Genomic DNA, 18,487 nt, shown 5'->3' with positions numbered 1-18,487 from the left:
CAGCGAAAAGGCTTAACGTTGGGTTGCTGAGGTTTGCGGTACATGAGAACATAATAAAACAAACAATATGCATGTTACCAAATGGGTGCCAGGAAAATCCTCTTTCTCTGACCTAATGACTCTCTACTGAAAAGGATTATATGCATTTTTACCTTTATAGGCTATGAAATCATGAGGACTCCTGGCAGTGCATAATTCAAGAATGTGCATGTATCTTCAAAGTACTGAGGCCTAAAACACATGAAAATCATCTTCAGAGTTTTGAATTTTTCTGAGACTTGATCTAGGGCCAGTCTTTGTTGTTAAGGGAAAATGGCTTTAGAGTGGCCCAGCGTGTAGGTAATCACATCTAATGCAGAAAAACCTAGGTAGGTCCTAATGCTCAGGTCTAATACAAATTAGTGGGTTTTGATAATTGCACACCAAGTGGGTAACTGCAATAAAGCGATCAAGGATAGAGCATCACAAAATGAACTTTATTCATTTCCCACCACAATAGCTTCTGGTTTTTATCTGTCAGGCATAACAAAGTACTGTTTGGTACAATTATTTGTCGAGGCACTGCGCGTCGTATGCAGCGTTGCCTTTTTGAAGTCATTTTTTGTTGAGAGGAGAGCTGTTTTTGGCAAGCTCAAAAGCGCGTGAATTCATGATGTGCTCCTCCACAAGAATAAATATGTGTTTGTTATAGTGATGCAGCAAAGATTGAAGATTTTGTGTGTGTGGTGAATAGAACAAGTAAATTAGCGAGCCCTGTAAATTAATATATCTTTCGGCCTTGGAGATACGGATTGGAGTTTCTGGGGGGCTTTTGGTCTAAGGTACCATGAAGACGTACCAAGATTGGTGGGGTGGTCTAGAAGGCGAACTTGAGGGGTGCTGAGATCCTAGCAAGTTTTCCCCCTCCTACAGCCTGAGTCACAGGAGCCTGGGAAGCAGCCAGGAATTTTAGTAGACAAGACTGAGGTTTTTAAACACTTCTGTGATTGAGAGCTCTCCCTCACTTCCACGCTAGTGTTTACATAAATGAAACAAAACTTATGAGCTTTGTGTTATGGTTTTTTTCCCCTACTTATCTGTTTTATGGTTTTTGCTTTCCCTTTTGGGTCTGTTTGTTTTATTTCTTATTTTCTCCTTCAAAGCATTTTCCCCTCTTCCATTTTGCCGTGAAAAGGTATATTTCAAAGCCTCAAACAGGAATGCAAAGCTTTTTGGTTATGCCACCTTCGCATAATGACGCCCCATATTAAATGTCACTGTTGCAGTTCTTGCTGAAGCGTGCTGGCAGGTGAGACCTGACAGCTCAAGCCAAGATGAAAAGGTGCTAAAAGTGACTGCATTAGTGAGATGTGGTTCAGGGAAGATGTATCAGGATAAATTGTAAGAGGCAACATAATTGACTAGGCTTCTGTGATGTTTTTGGTTTAAAGTTATTGATAAATCAGGGACCCAATTTTGGCAAGAATTCTTCTCTACCACAAGAGTCTCTTTTGTTTGCTTTTGTTTTCTCTCCCTCCAACCCTGGTTAATAAGGTAAAGAAGAAAATAACAGGTATGCCGAAGGGTGTTTCAAACACAGGATCAATTGAATCTCTTTTCCCTTTGCTCTCTCTCCCCAACTTTGTGCTCATAAAGACAGACAGAGTAAAGGGATTTTCGTGACTGATAGCTCAATCCCGATATATTTAGAAGCCAGGGACTTTGGATCCGTCTGTGATGTGGTAATTCACCTTCCTAATGATTTGAAATTTTGTTGTGTTCTTCTACCTCTTTACTTGTCGTAGCTTTAGAGTTTGACCTTGATGATAATTCGACCCTTGGAGTGAGACTGCACAGATACGAAAGGGACAGAGATCCTCTAAGCATGGTAGCCAAACGTGGGGCCGAGCTGGACCACGGTGGGTTTTTTGCCTCGAAAGCTGTTGCTAACACAGAGAGGTAGAAAAATGCAATACAATAAGGTCTTTCCAATCAGATGATCCATTGCTATAGAAACGATTCCTGATTGTTTGGTTAATTTGTGTTAGATCTCAGCACTAGTTAGTGACGGTCAAAATTTGGAACAGAACAATATTTCACCTTTACAAATTCTTTAGATTTTTAGGATGCTGTCCAGCAATATAATTAAGTACACGCAAGTGAACAATATCAGTGATTCCAATAGGGTCATTTATGTCCTAATATTTAGGCATATACTTTTTGTTTGAGGCTTAACAAATAGCCATCCTCTAGAAAGCAGTGTGTGTTATATTTTTGCTTTCAAAACATACAGATTTACGTGTTCTGCTTTTCTGTTCCAACACAGCTAGTGGGCTTGATGTTAGAGGAAGAAATATCTACAATTTCCATTATAAAACTGAATTTTCAGCTATTTGTAGCTTAATCAAAATGTAACTACTCAGACTGAAATTTTCCATGCTAGCTATCTGAGTAAGGCTGAGTATTTTGTGCAAGAAAGCAGCAGCTAAAACAGCTCTTGGACCAAGAAAAATGTTATTTACCCAGGAGGAAATCTCCTGCTCTCATATTTTGGAGCAAGAAATGTAGCAGGAAAGCTTTCTGCTACCAAAGTAGCTTCTGGCATTAAAAAAATAGTCTTTGCCAGGATCTGGGAATGCATATAAATTTGACCAAATCATGAGTTTCTAAAAATTAGTATCACAAGTTCGGGAACATATCTCTATAACTCCTATATGTGAAACCCTGGAAAAGTGAATTCTGTCCTTATGCTGCCACAGAGCAGTTGTGTGAGACTGGACAAGCCATTTCAAAAGTGCTCAGCTGGTCATTAATTTTGCATTCTTCATTTTCTGAGTGCCTACTTTTGAGGCAGCCTGGGCTAGATTTTGAGTTTTGAACTCTTGCTACTCCTGCAGTCTCCTGAGATCCAAAGGAAACTAGTGCTGCAAAAAAGCTGAAATATTTAGTGACTTTGTGAGAGATTTTAGCCACGAAAATTAATCATACTTATTTTTCTATGCCTTAGTATCCTGCATCTGTGAAATGGGGAGTAATTGCTTTTATTCCTTAGAAGAAGTTTGAGACGATGCCTTTGTTCAGTTGATGTTTGCCCTTCACACACTAGCACTGTCTGTTTTGTGCACTGAATGTACCAGGGCTCAGTGGGAACCCTGCTACCTTAGGATTTGAAGGAACCCCAAGCAATCAGCTGATCCCTTCACCTACCTAGGTAATATGTGGTGGATGCTTTGAGAGTTTTAAGAACAGGCTAATGATGGTTAAGGTTGCACAGGCAACTTTGGGTTATAACATTTTCTAACTTGATGATTTTAGATGTATACAGTGCATAAATGTAGTATATCAATGAATTAAAATAATCGATGATTGTTTTGAAAGCAAGCTACTGGGACCACTATATATCTACCATGGCAAATGCTGAAGAGACAAGAATGGCTTATAACGCCAAAATGAGTTGTGTAAACATGGGTATTTATATACTCAAAGGCAGCAAATGAGAAGGTTTTTTTTCTTGGCTGAGTCTCCTCTGATACGACTTCCATCCCAAAAAAGGAGGAGGAGAAAACTAATGTTCCTGTCACATATGTTCCAGTATTGATTTTCATTCCAATCTACCCAAAGTCTTCTGTGCCGGAGATAATTAGACCCTGTGAGCAGAGATGAAGTAAAAATCTATACAATGCTGGATTGCCAGAAACAAAGACAAGGGTGCCTAATTAATGTTGCATATAGTGCTGGTTTTTGGATGAATGGGCTTCCCTTTCTCAGAAGCAGCTCAACAGTGGTTATGTCACAAGCTTGCTGTTAATTAAATGGTGTTCACTGTGTGCCTATAAAAATGCCACGGAGAAGAAAACCGTGGACAGCCGCAGTGTCATACAAGAGCTCTGCAATTAAAAAGAAAGCCTGTAAAATTGTGGGCCTCACTTTGATGGCAAGATATTATTTTCTTCCATTTTAAATACACTTTATGGATTATCACAAAGCTCTTTAGAAACCTTAGAGAAGCCTGGACATCTCAAAAGCTGGACGGGGAGTGTGTTGGGAGGGTTAAAAGCCAGGGAGACTGTTCCTTGTAGCTGATGAATGAAAGCACAGCTTGCTTCTGTAGCAGCTGCAGCCCAGCGAGCCAGCAAAGACCATTCAGAAACCAAGTCCGAATCTAGAAGAAGCTCATAGATTAACTTTTTTCTGGATTTTGAGCGAGAGGTTGCATGGACTGAAGGTGATGGAAGTGAGGTTTGTGTAACACATCTCCTGGAACTGGGAAAGCAGGTGTTTAGGAAGACCATAAAAGAGAGAACTGATAGAAAGGCTGAGGAAAGGTGACACTTCACACTGGGCATGCACTCAGCTCATAGCGGAAATGCTTGGAGAGAAGAATGGGGGATTCCATGTTTGAGAAGCTTGTGGAAGTATCAGAAATAGATTAAGAGAAAGTCTTAAAATGTATTAAGATGGTACTTTTTGTCCGTTTTCTCCAAATAACAGAAGGATCAAGTTGTTCCCAAGACAGAAAAGTGCGCTCTTTTAACGCTTGCATCGCAGACCGGCCTGAACAGTGATGAAGCTTCCCGCAGTAGCACAGACGCTCAGTGCTTTTGCAGGGGGCACCCTCGCCTTTCTCTCCAGCCTTCCCGAATCCACTTCTGTTTCTTTTTCCCTTGCTACATCTAAAAGAGCTAAGGACCTTGTTGCTAGCAAGTAGAAGAAATGCTCCTGCATTGGTCTTACCTCCATGTGCTGCTCAGCTTTGCGTGACCCAGCAGGGAAGGTCCTACTTAACCCAGCCTGCCTCAATGCTTTTAGAGGCTGAGAGTGTGTGTAGCCCTGCTGCATTTGTCTTTATAGTTATTATTCTGCTCATTTTTCTGTGAAGCTGGATCCCCTTCGTGGCTGTCCTCAGAATAACAATGTGATGTGCCTATGTGTGCTGCAGAAAGCTGCAATATTAAGTTGGGATTTTTGGTGTGCCAGAGGTCTCCTGTGGTAGAGAGACTTCTGGGAGAGCTGTCCTCATCCTGTCATTTGCAGGCCACCTGCATGCCTTCTTTCAGCCTTTAATTCTCCTTTTATCTCTATTCCCTCCTTGCTCTCCTAGGTATATTTTGTGGCCAATCTGAATGATACAATTGTTTTCTGTTCCTCTCTGGAGAATTTAAATAGCATCATTCCCTCCTTCTCTTCTCCCTGAAAATGCAAAAGGAGTTTCTCTTTTTTAGGCAAAGATAGAGGACATTTTTGTCTGTTTAAGAAATTAGAGAATGAGTAAAATCCAGGCTCCTTGGTCAAACAAACGAGCCTACCTGGTGCATCTGTGGAAAGTGAAGATCTTCCTAGATGGTGCCTTAAACAGTAAGAGTAGATGTTTTTTCTGATGAAATTCTAGTTGACATAAAGATGTTTTTAGCATGAATTTGATAGAGGAGTTCTATTTCCCAGTATAACAGAAGCTGTGGTTCTGATTTAGGGAATTTTATGAAATAATTAGCATGCAGAAGAAAGATATTTAAAAAAGAGATATTTGTAACGAAGTAGTTATGTGCCTCTTATGACCTCTCTTTTCTTCCTGTTTGGCTGCTTGGCGTCTTCTCTCTTTTCTCTGTTTCTATTTTAATAAACACTTTTCTCTGCAAACTGTCAACTCTGACTGAAAAAGGTGTGCACACAGGTTATAATTCCTCTCCCCTTCTTTGCATTTAGATTCTGAATGCCAGATTTGGTATATTTAATAACCTACTTCTGGGACTTAAGTTGACTGCTAGATACTGTTCCGTGTTCAACAAATACTAAAACATTGCAATAATTTAAATCAAATAAGCATGTGAAATATGGTACTTGTTATTTTTCCAACAGGTTTATTTTCTTCTCTAGGTCCATTTTAGGCATACTGCAGTTGCCAAATCAAAAATAAACTGAGCTTTCAGGATGGGAGTGTGATAGGGGTATGATTTCCATCATGTCCCGGGGTGCTATATAATGCAAACTGAAAACATGTAACACATTTTGAGTATAGTGTCGAAATGGATTTTCTGACCATAGCTTTGTCCCAGTGAATAGGTGCTAAAGTGATGGCAGAGACCAGTGGTCCACATGCTGGTGGACTGTAATTATCATTTGAGTTATGTCTCAGTGATAGATGACTTTAGACATGTGGGTACAATGAAAAAAGCAGAGAGCGCTTTTGTCCTCCTCCTTCTCTTTGATGATCAGCCGCAGGCTGGCAAGCCAATACTTTGAAGATTTTGTGGGGATGGGGAAATATTGATTCATGTTGGTTCTGCTTGTTTATATCTTATCCTATTGCATTTTTTTAGGAGCATAATCTAACAAAGTATTTTTAAAACTCCAAGAGAGCCTGAAAATAATTCTGGTTTCACAAAAGTCAGTCATGTTTGACTGTTTTCTTCGGCAGAAGCAGGAACTCATCTACATAGCAAAGATTTTAAATTCTTACAAGCATAGACAGCATCACTGCTCGTACAGTCAATACAAAATCAGTGTCATCTTTAGATGTTGCCCTGCATTAAATTAATCTCACAGCTGTGCATTCCACAAGATAAAAGCGATACAGGATATAATCTCGCCTGTCTTTTCTCTTGCAGCTTGGCTTTACATCCCCGAAAAAACATCGTGGCCACTGGCAGTGATGACCACTTCTGGAAAATGTGGGCCTTCCCTAATGGGAACATCATCATGACAGGCGAAGGTCACACCGATTGGCTTTCCGGCTGCTGCTTCCATCCCAGGTTAGTGTAAACAGTGCCCGGTGCTAGCACTAATCCCTGCTGGGGAGGACTTGTTTGCTCTTTCTTTGCTCGCTGGCCTGCTTTGATGACTTTCTATTCTCCGTGTAACCCCGCGCTCTCTGCTGAATTTCCAAACATGTAGATAAACGTTCCTCTGGCTTTCAGTGTGTTGACTTAAGATTGATTGCTTTCAGTATTTTGTACATCTTAAACTTTGTCCACGTGCCAGTGCACGTAATGAAGAGTAATAAGCTTTTTAGGTCTAGCTGTATTAATTTTCTCTGTGTTCGTGCACTATGACAAACATGGCCCTGTTATTAATAATACAGAAAAGTTGATTTCTTGTATTAAGCATTATTTGTCCTAAGCGTATTTGAGCTGCCTAGAGAATAAGAACGTGAGCTTTCCTTCTTTTTCTTTATAAAGATTTGAAGCTGAACTAATAAATGAAAGCGAACATTTAGAATGAGAAATAAACATTTTGGTTGCAAGGGTCACGGAAATAGGCCGAATATGGAGTAGATTTCACGGTCATTCTGCTGAGAAATAGAACGCGGTTTTACTCTGAGGAGAAAAAGATTTCCGTTTAAGACTGGGTTTCTGTATGTTCAAATGATTTTGCATCAGATTTGTGAGGCTGCAGTTGTAATAGAGCTCTGTACTGTTAATATAATGAAGGTCTGCTAGGCTACTCACCTGAGGCTCGCTTACAGAAAGAGCGTTATTAAACCTCCAACCTTGTATTTTCCCTGTATTTATTTTATGAAGCAATATTAGCTCTTTTCTTCAGGAAAAGGAAAAAAACCCTTTCTAATTCTGAAGTTCTTCTTGGTTTCTGATATTGTAATGAGCTAGCAAACAGGCACACCATCCTCTAAACACAAGAAAATCTCCTCCTCCTTTTCAAAACCTCAAGAACATGTAAGAATACTTTTGGGGATGGAATTTATCATGCACATGCTCTTTGTCTTGCATCTTTTTCTCCTATGAAACACAGGCATTTTGGTAGAAGCTGAAGATTCACAGTAATCCTTTTTTCATGTGTATACCCTTAGAAACAATATTGCCTATTTAAAAGGGCAGAGTGATATTTGACTTAGATAATTACCTATAAACCAATTAGGAATAGGAAGGAAATCAGAGTCGCAGTTTTTTATTTTAAGAAAGCAGGAATGCTTTTCTATTACTGAACGACAGTTTGCACTGAATTTGCGAGCGTGCTGGACATCCTAAGTCTAACTTAGAGATAAACAGAATGATGCCTTACTACTTACCTCTCATGAATATAAAGCTCATCATGGGAAAGAAAGGAAATACAATTAGAAGAGCATGTTATCATTTATAGAGCTTCTGGGCACGCTAATCAGATTTCGATAATGCATTGTTACCATGACACCCGCTGACTCAGAGACTCAAAACTATTTTCTCATTAGTCTTTGACCAGAATACAGTCCTTTCAATAGGCTTTCCTATTTCTCATTCAATTATTGAAATTAAAATGAGTTGAGGTACATCATTATTCACTTGCAGTAGAAATTGACTCCTGCTGAATGCTGTGGAGTGATTCAGAAGCACTGCTGTTACGATATTGTCTTCTGTTACTAGACGAAGTATATATAATATGACAGAATAAATTTAATTTTTTTTTTTTTTTTAAGTGAAGGGACTTCTATAGGTCAGGTGTTCTGGGAGTGAAAAAAATGAAATACAAATAGAAAGTTCTCCTAAAAGTTTTCTGGAATCAAATGTAGATGGCCTTTGTTTTAGTCCTGCTGTCATGATCTAAAAGGAGGTTCATCTAAAAGGTGAAAAGAAAGATATTGTTGTGACTGGGCTATTAAACTGCGGTCCAGAAACCTGGATAAAATTCCCACTCTACTCTTTCCTTTTTGTTCTTGGTTAAATCATTTAACCTTTATGCTGCATTTCCCCGTCTGCAAAATCGTGTTCAGAACCTTCTGCAACCCTCTGGTCTGTCTTCTCTATTTACAGTCTAAGCTTTCTTTTTATATGTCCCTACAGCACCTGCCAGAAGGAGAAGTTATGCAAGTTGTAATGCTGATTAAATTTGAGTCATTTGTATCACTTATTAATAATACAATAAGAAACAAAGTGATCTGTTTTTTAAGAGTACACGTGAGGGCTTAAAGCCATGAATGCTTGTTTTTCAATGATAAGATGGCACTTTGCTACAAACAGAAAAAATCAATACTTCAGTACAGTAGTACCCAAATTTTTCTTGTCAAATCCTCTGTGAGGGGAAAAAATGGCAAGATTTCCCTGCCTTGCTGAATCCAGTTGACCCACTGCCCTGGTCCCAGGGCTGCTACCACTGCCTCCTTTTCCAGAAGAGATGCGCTAAGCCTTATTAGTGAAGGTTTTGAAACTCACTTGCCATGCAGTCATGCTCCACTAAAGATTGCTGCTGCTCTGTTTGGGAACCCCTGCTCTGGAGCAGTGATATTTTTATCCAGGCAGCAGCAGCATTGTGCCCAGGGCCATCAGAAGCTGTATCCTAGAGTTCCTCTTCAGTTGCACCAGTGGACCTACTGCTTAGTCACAAATCGAGTTGATCTTCATGTACAGAGCAGGTTCAGCCCTGTCTTGAAGATGCAGATAGTGTATGTGTAGCCGCAGAGCACGCGCACACACACTTAAGTCCCTGCCCGCTTCCAAACCATCTTTGGAAAACACCAGAATAGTCCATGCACTGAGGTTGTACAAACTAATAATTTGAGGAGAAACAAATCTAGACCTGCAATGTGAATTTAATTGGTGCATCTGCACATACAAATGACTTAAAACTCCAGAAATCCATTTTTGCAGTGTTTACTGTATAATATTAGTTGTACAAGGGTCTTTCTAATGGCCACGTTTGTGATGTCCCTGGGAATAGGGGTTATGTCGTAGGTCTCACTGGTACCTGTGAGGATCTGTATTCTTCAAGCTCAAGCTGCTGTTAGATTTAACCGAGAAGCTGCTGTTAGATTTTTGTTGTTGTTGTTTTAAGCGTTTCTCCAGCTTTGCCAAGAGCAGCGGGAGAACATGGTTTGGCAGTAGGAACCTCACTGTATCTGATAAAAGGGTAAAGGTATTTCTCAGGCTCTGGCCCTTCCCCAGCAATTGGTACGTCACAAAGAGGAGGATTATCACTTGAATCGGTCACGGTACTGAGCTATGGCAATACTCTCAAGTATTCCAGTGCCGGTAAGTCTTCGGGGCAAAAGCCACTGGAGTTTCTGAAGGCTTGTTGGATGCAGGGGATGGGTGAATCTTTTTCCCTCTCGCTACCAATGTGCTCTCTAAGTACTCTTTGGGAAACTTTATTTCATGACTATTTTCACTTAAAAATGCACAGAGGCATCTCCTTCCTATCTGAGCAGAGTGGGTAGAGGAGAGAGTGTTTGCTGAAGCTCCAGAGCCTGGCTGGAGCCAAACGTAGGGTCGCTTTTCCACTGTGCCCAGCACTCTTCAGGCTGTACAAAGGCTGGTAGTCCCTGTGTCCTCCCCGCACGACAGCAGCTCGCAGGACCAGACGAAGGGAGAGCAGAAGCGGCTCTGTCATGTGAGGGGAGCAGCACATCGCTGCCGTGATGCTCTGTGCAGATCTGAGAGGAGAATTTTGCCTTAAGCTTTTTAAATAAAAGTAAAACTTCAAACAGGTCCAGTCATCTATAGAGCAGAGCAGCTGGAAAGAAGGCGGGGAACAGTGCTTCCTTTTTGAAGTTCAGGTGGCAACTGGTCAAACTTCAAAAATAAACACAGTTGTTGCTCCAGTCTGGCTGAATAGTGCTTTGCAGATGAATTAGTTGTTTCAAGTTCCTGTCCCTATTGAAAAATTCAGGAATATTTTCCAACTTATCTTTTATATGTATGAAGGGGTGAGGGAGCCAGAATGACTCCTGTCACAGCCATCCACAGGGGCTTCAAGCAGAGTACTGATGCTGAAAATCTGGATAGCTGGAGAAGAGCTGTGTAGCGCACCTGCCCATGCCGGGTGGCCTCGGTGTTTGCAATAATAGACAAAATCTGCACCTTCTGCCAGGTTCCAGGATGAGCTGAGGAAGTTCATGCTGCACCTTTAAGAACCATATTCTGAAGACATTAGGATATTTCAGCACATGTACTACATTTATTTGTCTTTACTAAACTGTCTAGGTGGTTAAAGAATCAAGCTATGCCACACAGCAAAGGTGTGTGTTAATGACCTATAAAATCTCTGTGAACAGTAAAATATTCTATTCTTGCTCAGTACATGAGCTGGTGTAATATGTATCATCCTTAATATATTCATAAATATTAATCCAGTAAACTCTTCTAAAATGTTTGTAGCTCTTTTCAGGCAAACATTGTTTGAGTCTGTGGAGTACAATGAACTTCTGTTTACACACCTCCTGAATTGAAAAGACGTACAAAGTGTACGTACTGAAAATTAAAACTTGCACTGAAAATTGTCGTCTCCTTTGAAATGTCCTTTTCAGCTGAGACAGAAGCGGAATTACAGAATCACAGAATCACAGAATCACTGAGGTTGGAAGGGACCTCTGGAGATCATCTAGTCCAACCCCCCTGCTCAAGCAGGGTCACCTAGAGCACATTGCACAGGATTGCATCCAGGCGCATTTTGAATATCTCCAGAGAAGGAGACTCCACCACCTCTCGGGGCAACCTGTTCCAGTGCTCTGTCACCCTCACAGTGAAAAAGTTTTTCCTCATGTTCAGATGGAATTGTCTGTGTTTCAGTTTGTGCCCGTTGCCTCGCGTCCTGTCGCTCGGCACCACTGAAAAGAGTCTGGCCCCATCCTCTCGACACCCTCCCTTCAGATACTTGTACACATTGATAAGATCTCCTCTCAGCCTTCTCTTCTCCAAGCTAAACAGGCCCAGCTCTCTCAGCCTTTCCTCATAAGAGAGATGCTCCAGTCCCCTAATCATCTTTGTGGCCCTTTGCTGGACTTGCTCCAGTAGTGCCACATCCCTCTTGTACTGGGGAGCCCAGAACTGGACGCAGTACTCCAGATGTGGCCTCACCAGGGCTGAGTAGAGGCGGAGAATCACCTCCCTCGACCTGCTGGCAACACTCTTTCTGATGCACCCCAGGATACCATTGGCCTTCTTGGCCACAAGGGCACATTGCTGCCTCACGGTTAACTTGGTGTCCACCAGCACTCCCAGGTCCTTCTCAGCAGAGCTGCTTTCCAGCAGGTCAACCCCCAACCTGTACTGCTGCAGGGGGTTATTCCTCCCCAGGTGCAGGACCCTGCACTTCCCTTTGTTGAATTTCATGAGGTTCCTCTCTGCCCACCTCTCCAGCCTGTCCAAGTCTCTTTGAATGGCAGCACAGCCCCCTGGCGTATCCGCCACTCCTCCCAGTTTTGTATCGTCAGCAAACTTGCTGAGGGTGCACTCTGTGCCTTCATGCAGGTCATTGATGAAGAAGTTGAACAAGACTGGACCCAGGACTGACCCCTGGGGGACACCGCTAGCTACAGGCCTCCAACTAGACTCTGTGCCACTGAGCACAACTCTCTGAGCTCTGCCATTCAGCCAGTTCTCAATCCACCTCACTGTCCACTCATCTAACCCACACTTCCTGAGCTTGTCTATGAGGATGCTATGGGAGACAGTGTCAAAAGCCTTGCTGAAGTCTAGGTAGACAACATCCACTGGTCTCCTCTCATCTACCCAGCCAGTCATTCCATCATAGAAGGCTATCAGATTGGTTAGGCATGATTTCCCCTTGGTGAAGCCATGCTGACTACTCCTGATCACCTTCTTTTCCTCCACATGCTTGGAGATGGCTTCCAGGATGAGCTGCTCCATCACCTTTCCAGGGATGGAGGTGAGGCTGGCTGGCCTGTAGTTCCCTGGGTCCTCCTTCTTGCCCTTTTTGAAGACTGGGGTGACATTGGCTTTCTTCCAGTCCTCGGGCACCTCTCCTGTTCTCCATGACCTTTCAAAGATGATGGAGAGTGGCTTAGCAATAATGTCCGCCAGCTCCCTCAGCACTCGTGGGTGCATCCCATCAGGGCCCATGGATTTGTGGGTGTCAAGTTTGCTTAAATGATCTCTAGCCCACTCCTCCTCCACCAAGGGAAAGTCTTCCTTTCTGCAGACTTTCTCTCTTGCCTCCAGGGTCTGGGGTACCTGAGGGCTGGCCTCAGCAGTAAAGACTGAAGCAAAGAAGGCATTCAGTAACTCTGCCTTCTCTGCATCCTTTGTCACCAGGGCACCCACCCCATTCAGCAAAGGGCCCACATTTTCCCTAGTCTTCCTCTTGCTACTGATGTATTTGAAGAAGCCCTTCTTGTTGTCCTTGACATCTCTTGCCAGATTTAATTCCAAATGGGCCGTAGCCTTCCTCGTCGCATCCCTGCATACTCTGACAACGTTCCTATATTCCTCCCAAGTGGCCTGTCCCCCTTTCCACTTTCTGTAGACTTCCTTCTTCTGGTTGAGTTTTGCCAGGAGCTCCTTGCTCATCCATGCAGGTCTCCTACCTCCTTTGCTTGACTTCCTACTCATAGGGATGCACCGCTCTTGAGCCTGGAGAAAGTGATGTTTGAATATTAACCAACTCTCTTGAACACTCCTTCCTTCCAGGGCCCTCACCCATGGGATTCCTCCAAGTAGGTCCCTGAAGAGGACAAAGTTTGCTCTCCTGAAGTCCAGGGTTGTGATCCTACTATTGCTTGTATTCTTTCAGATGCTATTTCAGCTTTCACAGTTGCTGAGGAAAAGAATCAAATCTGTTAACAGTTTATTAAACCAAAAAATGCCTAACAGTTATTTTGAACTGTATAAATTTTTTGTAAGTTCTGTTGCTTTTGGAAAGTGGAGGTAGGAATTGTCTCCTCAGTAATTAATAAAGAAAAAAGACCATTCATGAAGCATCTTGGAAAAAAGGTAGTTTGATATACTAGAAGAAGGGAGACAGTGAAGGGATGCAAGAGAGATGTGACATGGGCTAAAAGAATAATCCATGTTCTGAAAAATAGAAGCAGCAGATTGCATCTTTCAAAACTAAGGGAAAAGATGTTGCACTGAAGAAAATATATGCATGGATAGATAGAAAAGGTGACACTGTAGAGATACTGTGTGGAAAGAATTAGCAAAATATATACAGAGGATGGATGTGAGGACTCAAGCAGAAGTCCAAACCCAAAATGTTGCCAAGATCCTGAATGTGAGAGAGGAGCCAGGGTAGTGATGTTTTCTCAAAGCTTCAGAGAGAAGTAATTGGAAAACATAAAAATGTGGTAGCAAGACTCCATCTGAGTGGAAGTAATTTCTTCCTTCTACAAAAACTTTCAAGGTTTAAAAAAAAATTTCCTCATCAGAGTTGAAAAGTCAGAATAAACTGAGAAACTGAAATGAATGGCAGTTCAGGTAGGTTCATGATTTTATTTTTAATGTGGTTTTTTTATCATTTCATTATTTGAGCTTGTGAAGAAACTATCCACAGATGAATTGTAGTGTGAAAAGAGAACAGGACCCACCACAGAGCCCAGCAGATCAGTAATCCAAAAACGGAAGGAGGGCGTGGAGAAACCTCTGAAGGAGTAGTGGGAGAGGGGGACAAAATTCAGGAGGGAAGACAGTCGCGGAAAGAAAGGGGGCAGACAGGGTTTCAAGACAACCATGATCAGTTGTTCAAAGGTAACTGGCCGAACCTGACACTGCTCATTGCTCACAGTGTCCCAGAGGGGGCTTGTGCTTGGAGAACCCAGGGAAATGTTGAGGTCCGAAAATCAGACTTGACAGCTTGGCAGGTGTATGTATAAATTTGGAATTACAAGGTGGATGTGCTTTTGTAGCTTGAGAGCCTGTAGTGCTTTGACTATCAAGGTGAATTACAACCAGGGAGCATTCTTCCTTTTTCCTCACCCACCTCTTCAGCTGTTGGCTTCCTATAGGGTGAGCTGGTGAGAAAGCTTCTATTACTGGTAGTTACTGATGCATCAATCCTCACCACTCTTCTTGGCAATGATAATGCTCTTGTATATCAATGTTTCTAGAGAAACAGCTATAGGGTATGTAGAGAGTCAGACAATGTGATGCTAAAAATCCACAGCTGCTTTCTGTTTGGTTGCATGTTGCAACTAGTATTTTTTTAATAACTGTAACTACCCATGGCCAGTGAAGCCTCAGCAAAGGAAAAGGATTTGATGACATATTGAGAATGACCGAGGTTATTTAATCACAATAACAGGAAAATTTAAAAATTTCTACTGACAGCAAATATATTCCTCCTCATATTTCAGTAATTCCTAGTATCAGTCTTAGACTTATTTTCATTTCTATGAGAGGGTGTAGAACCAGGGATCATCTGTTATACCATCTTATTCAATATATTGACTTGGAAGTATGGATGCTGCAGTTATTTGTTGGAACTAGGAAGGCTTTCAGATCAAACAGCTGCCATTAAGGTTATGATTCCTGGATCTGCAAAATGTCATTACAAACTAATGTTTCTTAGTTTTAGTTAAGCACAGCAGCATTTGTATGTAAGCTGTAAATAAACATCAAGTTGTGTGATTTGATCTTGCTATTGGAAGCTCTTACTAATCTTCACAGACCTTTACATACCCTTTTGGAGCTCTTCAAAAAATCCGTTGACACAGACATTAAAGAAGTTCAGAATCAGTGATTTTAAAGGATTGTTTTTGGTTATCACCTAGCCATTAGAGCAGCTGCTCTGGCTGGGTCAAGAATTGTGCTAAGGTGACACCATACATGTTAACTCGCTCAGGACCAAAGGAAATCCTTTGAAATGTTGAGGAAGGAACAGACCGAGAATCCTGCTCTTTGGGTGACCCTTTCAAATTCTATTATGGAAAAGTTAGGGTTACAGTGTGCTCAGATACTCTCCTTTGCCCAGATTTTTTTTTTTTTTTAAGTGGCATTAAAAAATTGTGTGTTTTTGTGGGATTGCTGCACCATCCCAAGCTTGTCTACACAGGCCCTGGGCCTGCCAGACAAGGTCACTGTGCAGGTACCACTTTACTCTACAATACACTGGTTCATCAAATATTTCCAGAAGAATGAACAGGACCTAGCACGTGCTGTCCAGATGGCCAACAGATGTGTGGTAAGTACAGCACATCCCAGAGATGTGTTCTGACAGTTCAGGGAACTGTTGGATTCATTACGTACAACAGAAATACAGAAACCCTAGAAAAAGACTCGGATGGTTTTATGGCCAATCACTTAAAAATGTAGAGTGTTGCTAATGGGGTCTTTCAGCCTGAGACTAAGGAGCTGAAGCAATGCAAAGACTAATCTTTGTAGGTAACCGTATTCTTGTCCCATAGCCAGTAGATACGCAGGGGAGAGGGCATGAAACCTCACTGCCCCATGCGGTTTCACAGGAGTCACTTGCACTAGGAGCTTTTTATTCAAAAGAACATAAGGATTGGCCAGGCAAGCTCCTCATTGTAAACCTAAAAGCAGCAGGGAGGAAGAAGAAAAATGACAGCTTTCACCCTTTCTGTCTGGCCACTGAGCCAAGCAGAATGATGATCCTCTTGGTGAAAGGGTCTCAGAGACCACTTTTTATAAGTGGTCCCTAAAGAGTGATCTTCAGGGGACTTTTTCTGCTAGTTTTTCAGTCCTAAATGTTGAGTTCTGCATCATAAACTAAACGAGGCTGAGACTTAAAAGCCAGCTATAAGTATCAACATAAGAAAGAGTTGTAAGGCTTGTGTTAATCGTGAGGATCTCTGTTGTCTGTCAGTGGAATAGGATTATTCTGATTTGTGCCTGGAGAGACTAGAGAGTAATAGAGACTTTAAAACCTAATTCAGGGTTCACTGCAGAAACAGATGTATTTTATTTATCCTTTTATTACTAGTGATAGTTATTGAAGGAATGCAAGATACCTGGTACGTTTTACTTAGGACTTTTGAAAAGCATTTGTATTGCAAAGGCATAATGATTTAATTTCTTAGCAAATCTTTGATTCTCACATAGTTCAACAAAGCCTTCAGTTACCAGGTTACATGTTAAATTTGACAATGGTTAGAAACTTCTTTTGAGTGGCATGATTAATTTTCAGCCATCTAACTGGTTTTAAATAACACTTCATATTTTGCAAACTAGGCATTTATTAAAATGTTTTATCAAACCGAACTAAATACAGGAAGTGCAAAGACAAAAAGTTACATTCATTCTTCAAAGAAAAAAATATTTCAGAAGTGCTTATTAGTCCTAATTTTTATTTTCCTAATTTTAATTTCAAGAGTAGCTTTGTTTATTTCAAAATCTTTGGCAAGTTTCAGGCTTGTTATGTGAGAAAACATCGTTCATATGACATCATTCTCTCCCAGGCCAGCAAAGCCTACTGTTTTTACTTCATGAACATGTTTGGGTGGGCATTAAATCTCCTTTGGGATTCTTAATCTCATTATTTTTATCAATAAAAAGCCTCTGCTGGACAAAGGAATAAATCACGTATAAATGAAATATGAAAGATTACATGAGAAGTTGGGCTTTTGCTTAGACTAATCCAATACCTTTGGCCAAACATCTCAATGTCAAAGGCTTTATAAGTATTCTGCAGGATCAGTCTGGCAAAAAGAAATCAATAACCAGGTAATGGACTCGATTAAAATTTTTTCCCCTTTCACCCACCCTCACAAGCCAAATGTTTCTACCTATACTAATCTGCTCTGGCACGTGTAACCTGGTTATTCTCTGTGGTTTTCTGGGATGTGTATGCATAAAATGTTTTATATCATTTTAAAGAGTGAGGTGGTAACTATTGGAGAGAATCTGTTTAAAAAAAAAAAAAAAGGAATGCATGTAGCTCTCGTTTTATTTTTCTTTGGAGAGGTCAGTTCTGAAATGTGCCTTTGCAAAAGACAGGATGATGATGATTGCCTTGAACATCAACATACTGGGTGTATGCGTTGCTGCTACACACTTGGATCCTGGGGGTTTTTTTTGCTTTAAAGTAGTACAGTTTGCCATAAAAAAAAAAAAAAAAAATTAGTTACTGTTGTATGTGTTTTTAAAGTTGAGACCCAGCTGCTTTAGTTGCAGGATTTTGTTTGGACTTGCCACAACTTTTCCTCTTTTAAACAAATCCTCCAGTTCCCAGAAGTGTCCTTGAGAACTAGAAACACTTTGCAGGACAAAATACAAAACACAAATGCTTTCTCTCATATCAGGAACCTTAAAAGTCTGTCATTATATTGATTTAAAAAGCAAACAATCCGCAGTTCCATAGTGCGGCTGAATAGGCTTCGCTTTTCATCAGGAATGACCATCCTCTAATGAAAAACTACCCTGGCCTTCTGTTTGTTGGTTGGTGGAAATATTGACCACTCCAAGTTAGAGTGATTCACTAATAATATCCCCATTACAATAATTCAGCAAACAGCAGGAGAGAGAAATGCCGGTGACGGTTCCAGAGAGGAAGGGGGAAGCTAGCTGACAGAAGCAGCAGTCCTTCTATTGAGCAGCTGAAATGCATGTTGCAAATAATTGCTGGAAGAAAATATATTGTGATAAAATGCTGCCCTTTGAAACTGCCCTGTAGCTAGTTACACACCTGACTTTACATGCTTATTTTCAAGGAGCAGTGATTGAAAACCTATTGAAAATTGGAGTGAAACTAATAAAGAGTAGGAAACCTTTCCAATATTAAACTATGACATTTTATATTGAAGACCAAAGATGTTATATCACGGATATTTTGTTGATTGCCTTGTTATGTACTTTGTGCTGGTTAGCATGCGTGGTTCAGATTTTTAAAA

The 18,487-nt window shown here is 41.2% G+C and overlaps 1 protein-coding gene across 4 annotated transcripts in view; it reads left to right on the top strand.

Moving 5' to 3' along the window:
* The window catches only part of SPAG16 (sperm associated antigen 16), a 423,943-nt gene that overhangs the window by 212,704 nt on the left and 192,752 nt on the right, over positions 1-18,487 (top strand). For all 4 annotated transcript variants that reach the window (XM_067298501.1, XM_067298500.1, XM_067298499.1 and 1 more), the window contains one exon: positions 6,585-6,728. In XM_067298501.1, the coding sequence (XP_067154602.1) occupies positions 6,585-6,728 (144 nt within the window). The remainder of the gene's footprint in view (positions 1-6,584; positions 6,729-18,487) is intronic.

Source organism: Apteryx mantelli, chromosome 6 (assembly GCF_036417845.1).
Source record: "Apteryx mantelli isolate bAptMan1 chromosome 6, bAptMan1.hap1, whole genome shotgun sequence".
NCBI classification, from domain to species: Eukaryota; Metazoa; Chordata; class Aves; order Apterygiformes; family Apterygidae; genus Apteryx; species Apteryx mantelli.
Note: the sequence above shows the minus strand (reverse complement) of the source record. Positions and strands in the feature narration are given on the sequence as shown.